Source organism: Hyperoodon ampullatus, assembly GCF_949752795.1.
Source record: "Hyperoodon ampullatus genome assembly, chromosome: 2".
NCBI lineage: Eukaryota > Metazoa > Chordata > Mammalia > Artiodactyla > Ziphiidae > Hyperoodon > Hyperoodon ampullatus.
The window spans coordinates 89,767,980-89,776,981 of record NC_136915.1 but is presented as its reverse complement, the minus strand read 5'-3'; the positions used below and the strand labels follow the sequence as shown (position 1 = coordinate 89,776,981).

At 38.4% G+C, this 9,002-nt stretch overlaps 1 protein-coding gene across 3 annotated transcripts in view; it reads left to right on the top strand.

Moving 5' to 3' along the window:
* Window positions 1-192: 192 nt before the first annotated feature.
* Window positions 193-9,002, top strand: part of SASS6 (SAS-6 centriolar assembly protein) — a gene marked incomplete at both ends in the record, with an annotated part of 49,131 nt that continues 40,321 nt past the window's right edge. The window contains 4 exons of one of the 3 annotated variants that reach the window (XM_079698552.1): window positions 193-272; window positions 6,214-6,274; window positions 7,987-8,066; window positions 8,452-8,556. In XM_079698552.1, coding sequence (XP_079554678.1) covers window positions 208-272; window positions 6,214-6,274; window positions 7,987-8,066; window positions 8,452-8,556 — 311 coding nt within the window. The remainder of the gene's footprint in view (window positions 273-6,213; window positions 6,275-7,986; window positions 8,067-8,451; window positions 8,557-9,002) is intronic. The other 2 variants (XM_079698553.1, XM_079698554.1) reach the window with 2 other exon arrangements.

The window sequence follows — 9,002 nt, the reverse complement described above, 5'->3', positions numbered from 1 at the left end:
TCCGCCGAAAGAACCCGGAAGAGGCTGATGGTGGCTGGAGAGGTCCAAAGTTCCCGCCTAGCCCCTCTGTTTTATTCTTTCCGCGCCTCCTCCGCGGAAGCCGAGCGCCAAACTCAAACCTTAACAGAACCCGGACGTCTTTTAGGCTAGTGCTGTGGGCCGGGCTTGTTGGAGTTTCCCCCAAACCGGCCGGGGAAGCGGTTCAGCATGAGCCAGGTTCTGTTCCAGCACCTCGTCCCGTTGCAAGTGAAATGCAAAGACTGCGAGGAGAGGTGAGGTCCGCGTTACCCCGTGCTCGCGGATGGCGGTTGGGGTCGGGCCAAGGGGGAAAGATGGCGGCTCCAGCCAGTGGGCCCCGGCGTGCGGCTGGGTGTCGGGCAGAAGTCCCCGGGACGTGGAGGGAGACCTAGCTGGGACCTAGTGGCTACCTCTCACCAAGTCCGCCGTTGCTGAGGAGGGAAGGGTGTGAGGAATGGGACGCTGACCCGCATCAAGTTAAAAAAAAAATCTTATCGCTGAACATTCTCGTGGACAGTATAGCCCCTTTCTTTTTGACAGGTAAGAACTCTGGCCCAGAGAACTTCATTTACTCGAGGGCTCACGAGTTTACAGCAGGGCGGGCACTAGAACTCAGGCCTTGGCTCCCAGCCTTTTTTTTTTTTTTTTTTTCTCTCTTCTTTGAGTTATATGGGAAGTAAATTTAAGCTTCGACTTAAATTTACTTAAATTGACTTTTTCTTTTTAAATCAACTTTATGGTATATTGCCTTTTTTTTCACACTCGTTACTAAAAATAGATTACGTGTAATAGACTAAAGACAGTTGGGGAAAACTACAAGTTCATCCATTCATTTTTTCATTCAACAAATACTGCATACTTGCAAAACGCCTTGCTGGGCCCTGGGGATACAATGGTTAGGAAAAAGTCCTTGTGTTCGTGGAGTTCACAGTCCAGTGGGGGAGGAAATAAAGGCCAGTCTGACAGGTAAATGCGAAATTACAACTGACTAAAGAGGTGGTGCTGTTGAGGCTTAAATAGAGAGATCTGGCTGGAAGTCAGGAGATTTCAATTTTGTCTCAGTTCCACCTCTGAGTGTCAGCTCTCTCTTAAGTTCTCTGTACTGTAAGTTTCCTCCTTTGTAAAACTGATATAGCAGGCCTACCTACATGGTTGGTTGTTAGGAGGATCAGGTGTGAAAATGTGTGTGAAGACTAAATGGTGTGGAAATGTGACATATAAAAAACGAAGACACTGCTATATTGAGCTGCCAGTAATGTGAAAGCAGTATATAGTGCAGAATTCGATTCACAATCAATTGTTAGGCCAGGCAAGGAGATGGTACCAAGACCAGCAGCAGATCTATAGGTTAGTTGGTCATTCTTTTGTGCTGCCCAATATGGGAGCCACTGTGGTTGTTGGACATTTGAAATGGAGCTAAGCTGAACTGATGTGCGTAAGGGTAAGATGCACGTTGGACTTTGAAGACTTACTAGGAGAAAAAAGGAATGTAAAATATTTCAGTTTTTATATTGATTATGTGTTAAGGTGACAATAATGATATATAGGGTTAATTAAATATTAAAATTAATTTATCTGTTTTAATTTTTTAATGTGGCTTCTAGAAAATTAAGTATTACATACATGCCTTATATTTGTGGCTCCATTGTATCTCTCTTGGACAGCTGTGTTCTAGAATGATTACAGAAAGATAAAAGAAAGGGAGGGCATAATTCCTGATCCCAATGTTGAAACTCCTAGCTCTTCTCCATCTCACTACATTGTCATCACAGTTATCTTCTTAAAACGCAGTTTCAGCCTTTTTAGTCTTTCTGTCTAGAAACTTTTCGTATATTCGTATCACCTATAGCAAGGGTCAGAAGACTAGAGCCCGTGGGCCAGATAGCCCACCATCTTTTTTTGTAAATAAAGTTTTATTAAATTTAGCCATTCTCATTTGTTTAAGAATTGTCTGTTGCTGCTTTTGTGGTATAAGGGCAGAAATGAATAAATGTGACAGACCTTATAGCCTGCAAAGCCTAAAATATTTACTATCTGGCCTTTTACAGCTAAAGTTTGCTGACCCTTGACTTACAGGAAAAACAACCCACACTCTTTAGTTAAAAGTATTCAAGGCCAGTTCAGCTCAACAAATATTTATGAATGCCTACTGTGTACCAGGCACTGTCCTAGGTGCTGAGAAGCTCCCTTCCTCCTCACCACCTTCCTCCAACAACAGCAACAGCAAAAAAACAATTTTCATTCTAGCCCTCAAGGAACTCACACTTTAACAGGGGAAACAAAAATATCTTCCTTTGAGAGGCAGCATAGCATTGGTTAAGAGTTCAGGCTCTGATAAACAACAAGGTCTTACTGTATAGCACAGGGAACCATATTCAATATCTCATGATAAACCATGATGGAAAAGAATATGAAAAAAATATATATTTATCACTGAATCACTTTGCTGTACAGCAGAAATTAACACATTGTAAATTAACTATAGTTCAATTTAAAAAAAGGATATATAATCCCTCTGTTTTGTACATTAAAAAAAATCGAGTTCAGGCTATGGAGCCACATTGTCTGGATTTTTTTTTTTAATTTATTTTTTGGCTACGTTGGGTCTTGGTTGCGGCACACGGGCTGTCTAGTTGTGGCTCATGGGCTCTATAGTTGCAGCATGCAGGCTCTCTAGTTGTGGCGTGTGGGCTCCGTTGCCCCACGGTATGTGGGATCTTAGTTCCCTGACCAGGGATCTAACCCATGTCCCCTGCATTGGAAGGCGGATTCTTAACCACTGGACCACCAGGGAAATCCCTGTCTGGGTTTAAATTCCAGTTCAACCACTTACTGCTTGCTTTTGTACAATTTTTCTTACTTCTCTGTGCCTCATCTTTAAATTGATAAAAATAAAAGTACCTGCCTGTGGGATTATTATGAGCATGTATTAAATAAGTTAATACATATAAAGTGTTTAGAACAGTGCCTGGAACTTAATAAGCATTCAGTAAACATTAGCTATTATTAAAGTATGATTAATGCATGAAGTAATGTAAATGAATTCAAGTCATAGAGGAAAAGGGACTTCAGTTGAAGACAGTGGTAATGCTCAGATAACTCTGTCTGGAGGAAAGTGATGCAAAATTTTGAAGCCCACGGTTTGACACCCACATGCTTTTTCATTTTTTTTTCCCCTAAGCTCCTCTCTCCAATATAGTAGTCACACAGGACTACTTGTTACCCTCTGAGTGTACCTGATACCCTCTCAATATCATACCTTTACTCCGGTTTTTCCTGATACCTCAAATGCTTTTTCTTTCATAACTTTCTAGGTCTGTCTTAAATTCTTTCACTATAGGGACCTTTTCAGAGTTGCCTAAGTTGAAATTAATTGTCCTTAATCATTTATTAGCATGGTGTAGGTGAAAAACCTGAGTTCTAATTTGGGCTCTGCGGAGTGATCTTAACCAAATTTGTAATTCTGTGCATCTCAGCTTCTTTCTTTGTAAGGCAGAGATAATATTTACTTGACATTATTGTTGTTAAATAAGACGATACAAGCAAAGTGTCCAGCAGGCACTCAGTAGTGAATGAATCGGTAAGTGCTAGTAACCATTCCCTCCTCTCTCTTGAAGCTTTAAAATACAATCAGAAGCAAACCTAGGGTAAAGTCATTTAATCTGATCTCAATTTGAGGACATGGACCATGTTTATTTCTGTTTGTATCCCTAGCACCCAGCATAGTACCTGGCTTAGAGTAGCTTTTGTTTGAATTGAGAGTTTAAGGTCACAGCTACTATGTGGCAGAGGTGGGCTAGAATCCAGTTCTGCTGAATCTAACTGACAGGGAGAATGTTATGCAGATTTATGCATTGTTCAGAATGTGACATTTATTTTGAAAAATAGCATTTTTAAAATTATTTTTTAAATTTCATTTTATATTGTTCCTATGCCATTAACCATTACAGTGGAGGAAATAAGATTTGTGATTTCAGATCCTCTGAAAGCTCACGCTTTTCTACAAGATATTTCTCTGGAGGTTTTTGAAGTAAATGTGGGGAATAGTTTTAATCTATGGGCTTCTCCTCCTCTTTTTCCCCCCAGCATCTAATGCATATAGGCTTTTGGAATATATGCAACAAAGTCATTAATATGATTGGAAATTTATCATAGTAATAAAACTTCCAGTATTATGTAGAGAATACTTTACTAATGGATGCTTCTTGAATTTTTTTACAAATTTATCAAGTATGACACACTTTTAAAAGTGTAAAGTTATCAACTTGTCATATAGTGTCATATCACTATGGCAGTATGTACTAGAAAAAACTTTAAAAGATGAAAACGAAGCATAATGACATTGTAGAGCTGAAAAGGCCCTCACAAACCTAAGTCAGTCCACTTTTTTTATAAGTTAGGGAATTGAAAGGTTCCCCCTGCCCAAGAACACTTAATTTAAGTGGAATTGGAGTAGTTTAATCTGTTTCACATACATTGCTTTAGATACCAGAAAGATAGAAACAAAACATTCTCTTGTTTTAAAGGTAATTCTTCCTATCTTTGTGGTGTTTACCAGTGCTGCTTGTGGTGTTTACCAGTGCTGCTTGTTCCTTTTTAGATAATATACAAGTTATGGTAACCTCGTCATGTGAACTAAGATTTAATATCCAGTCATATGTTTAATAAGAAATTTAACTAAAATGACATGTATTTAACCAATATAAATTACAAGTCAGAGCATAAAAAAAACTAAACAACTGAATCTAGCCTTAGTCAACTATTACCAAGTTTTTCCATCAACACTCATTTACTCTGTCTGTACTTCTGCAGAAGTAGTAGAATGTGGAAAAAGTTTAAAACATCTTTAAAAGAATAACTTAAAACTGAAAAAATTCAATTTGTTAGTTTATTTTCCCTTCACATCAGGGAAAGACCATTGTTATTTAATTCTAGCAGAACAGTTTGAGAAGCACTTGTGCAGAAATGTTTTTTCACCATTTCCCCTTTGTTTCCTGAATTATTTAAACATTTTTGCTCAGTTTAATTAATGTTTATGAGCATCTTTATTTATATCCCTCTGTTCAATACTGGGTTTTCTAAGGTGCAGTATAGAATGTGTAACGCTATGTTTTTTTCCCTTTAGGGTTTAGATATACTCTGGGATTAGATAGATAATAAACTTTTTTTTTTTTTTTTTGTGGCATGCGGGCCGCTCACTGCTGCGGCCTCTCCCGCCACGGAGCAGAGGCTCCGGATGCGCAGGCTCAGCGGCCATGGCTCACGGGCCCAGCCGCTCCACGGCGTGTGGGATCTTCCCAGACCGGGGCACAAACCCGTGTCCCCTGCATCGGTAGGCGGACTCCCAACCACTGCGCCACCAGGGAAGCCCTAAACTTGTTGACAATACTTCTGTGGATATATTGCATAGAGAGTCTATTGATCAGATGTAGTTTGTGAATCTGAAAAAAAATTTTTTTTGTGTATGCGTGAGGGAAGCGAACATGTTTTCTTATTTCCTTTGTTGTAAACATTAAAGTATTTTAATATTATTCACACTTTAAAATTTTCAAATGAAATCTCTCATAAATCAATTTGGTCATTTCAGGTGGTTTTTTTTTTTTTTTTTTCTTTTTTTTCGGTTACACGGGCCTCTCACTGTTGTGGCCTTTCCTGTTGCAGAGCACAGGCTCTGGACGTGCAGGCCCAGCGGCCATGGCTCATGGGCCCAGCCGCTCCGCGGCATGTGGGATCCTCCCGGACCGGGACACGAGCCTGCGTCCCTTGCATTGGCAGGTGGACTCTAAACCACTGCGCCACCAGGGAAGCCCACAGGTGGTATTTTTTAATGTGAAAAATTGTTATAAAACTGATGGTTTGGCTTTCAATAGGTGTTATTTGAGAATCAGGCCAGTAAGGGTTGTATACCAGGCTAACAGTAGACATTCCACATCATTTATCTCATTTGGTCTTCATGACAACCTCTTTTTACAGGAGAGAAAAATTTATCCTCAAGTTAAAAACCTGATTGCTTACTTGTAGAAAAATAGGAACTTAAACTTCAAATCCAGCATGCTTTCCAAACATCTGTTCATAAGTTAGGGACAACCTGTGGAGGATCTTGTGGCTTAAGATGGAAAATGTTAGCTATACAAATGGTAGTAATAATTCATTTCATGTGAATGTTCTGATAGTTGGGCATATCTTTTCATACAGGAGAGTGAGTATTAGACTGAGCATTGAACTACAATCAGTTTCTAATCCAGTTCACAGAAAGGTTGGTATTTATTTCTTTTGAAATAAATATTTTTTCTTTTTTTGAGATATGGTAATTCTGTACATTATAATTATTTTTGTTCTTTAAGAATGTGAGATCTTTTGTTATATCATCTTGCTTTTTAATTTTGGGCCATTTTATAACTTGCAGATCTGGGGTGGTAGAATCTACTAAGACAACAACTGAGAGATTATTATATCATATATATCTAAAGCATGCAAGAATTGGGGATTGGGACAACAGTCTCCTTAGGTTTGCCCCATTGCACTTTTTTTGGGCCACCCCTTGTGGTTTGCCGGATCTTAGTTCCTGGACCAGGGATCAAACCCCACCAGGGATCAGACCTGTGCCCGTGCCCCTTGTAGTGGAAGCTCAGAGTCCTAACCACTGGACCTCCAGGGAATTCCCCCATTAGACTCTTTTAAGTTGCTAGAATATATATTGCTACCCTGTAGAACTGGCATTTCATGTAAATGTGAGAACAGAATGAATTGAAGCACTGCAGGGAGATATTTTTGAATCTTTTTGCCTTTTGAAGAGAGGTATTTAGAGCATCAGTCTAATCTGATTTAAAAGTATGAGTCATTAACAGAAATGAGGATATAGAATGGAGGGCTAAGAAATACATCTGTTTTCTCTGTCATAACTTTCCCTGTACATATTCAAGGATCTAATGGTGTTAGTAGCAGCTTCAGTTTTTTATAGCATCTTGGGGTGGATTTCAAGAAATACTTAAATAGAAGCTGCTTTAAGAACAGCGCCTTCTGAAGCAGAGCAAACACCTAGGTTGCTAATTTTCCAGGGTAGAGATTATATATTATACTTCTTAAATGTTATTCCTATGCCTGCTGTACCTCTTCATTTTCCAGCTCTACTCATAAAAGTGGTTTAGATTTTTCTAGGACCCTAGCGGTTCCTCAGTAGCCACAAGTAGATTTTATTTCTAAGTAAAAACTTAATCTTAACCTCTGTTAGCCCATCATCTTGCTAGTCCTGTTTTCCTTGTGCCAGTGTGCTCTGAAATACATAATTTCTGTGTACTTTTCTGTCAGCTTTAGCTGCTGTGATAAAATGGTCTTTATGAAAGGTATTCACTTCATTTGAAGCTGAAAACAGATGGGGTTCCACATCAGTGGCCACTTAAGAGTGGGAGAGAATAGGCTCTTAGGAAGAAGCCCTGGCAGCCTGTCACCTGATACCCCTGTCCTCTGCCTGAGAGACAAATGTTCCTTTCTTATCTAGGGTAGATGATTATTTGTCATTTCTGCTGATGTATTTACTACTTTGGAAATACCAGACAATTAACTTGAGGGAAACTGAAAATATAATTGAGTATGATATGATCAGTGGTAAAGAATACTTTTGTTATGGTATCATAGTGCAGCAAGGGCTGGGTCTAAACTTTCTTAAGCCTCTGATAGAATGATATATTCTTCAACTTTCAACCTCCTAGCATTTAATTAGCTTTTATAGACCCCTTTCCTTCCCACCTTCCACCCCATGTGGCTCTCAAAGAGCAGAATATTTATCCCTATTTAAGATGCTAAAGTCTCCAAAGACCAATGAAAACCCAGCAGCACCAGAAGACAGAGCTGTCTGAACTATAACAGTGATATGTTGATAATACTAGATGATTTCACTTCCAAGAAGGAAGAAATTACTCTAAAAGCCAAATCTACTGAAAACATTAAAAATAACAATCTTTCTTTTAGGATTTAGTTATCCGTCTGACTGATGATACTGATCCATTTTTTCTGTATAACCTTGTTATATCAGAGGAAGATTTTCAGAGGTAACTCTATTTATTTTTCTGGTTTTTGATCTAGGAATAAGTAGGTTTTTAAGTTTTATGAATGTATCGGTACTATCCTCTTTGAAACACATTTGAAGCAGTTAGGCATTTTGGGAACACTGGACTATTTATACTATAATTATTCAGGCTGTTTTTGAAAATAAATGTTTCATAGATTATCAGCATTTTGCTTAACAGCTCAGAAGTTTGGAGCTTTAGCTAGATTTATTGACCTTTTCCCTCCCATTGAATAAACTATAAAAATCAAAGTTCCCTAGCTTAATTCTTGATTATAATGGGTGTTCAGTAAATAAAAGAATAGTCTTTCAGGATGTTATTTGTAATTAAAATTCTAAAAAAATTTCTTTTCCTGTCTTCTGTATAGTTTAAAATTCCAGCAAGGTCTTCTGATAGACTTCTCAGCTTTCCCACAAAAATTCATAGATCTCCTTCAGCAGTGTACTCAAGAACATGCTAAAGAAGTTCCAAGGTAAGTCTCAGGAGAGCACTATATCATTAAACTTCCCTCAAGACAGACTCTTCTTTGTAAGACAAGTTGATGGCAAAATATTCTATGTAAGTACCTCTGTCTGTTTTCAAAGCTGTGGTGAGAGGTTCATAAATCTCAAATTTATAAAATCAGAAATATTTGCCCCTTAATTTTCATGTTTTGGCAAAGCCATTAAAGTTACCTGAAATATTTAACAGCATCAAATATATATTTTTTCCAAAGGTTATATTCCATTTATAGTTATTATAAAATATTGGCTATATTCCCTGGGTTGTGCAATAAATCCTTGTGGCTTATTTATTTTATACATAGCAGTTTGTACTTCTTAATCCTCTACCCCTATATTGCCCCTCTCCCCTCCCCTCTACCTACTGGTAACCACTGGTTTGTTCTCTATATCTGTGTCTGTTTCTTTTTTGTTATAT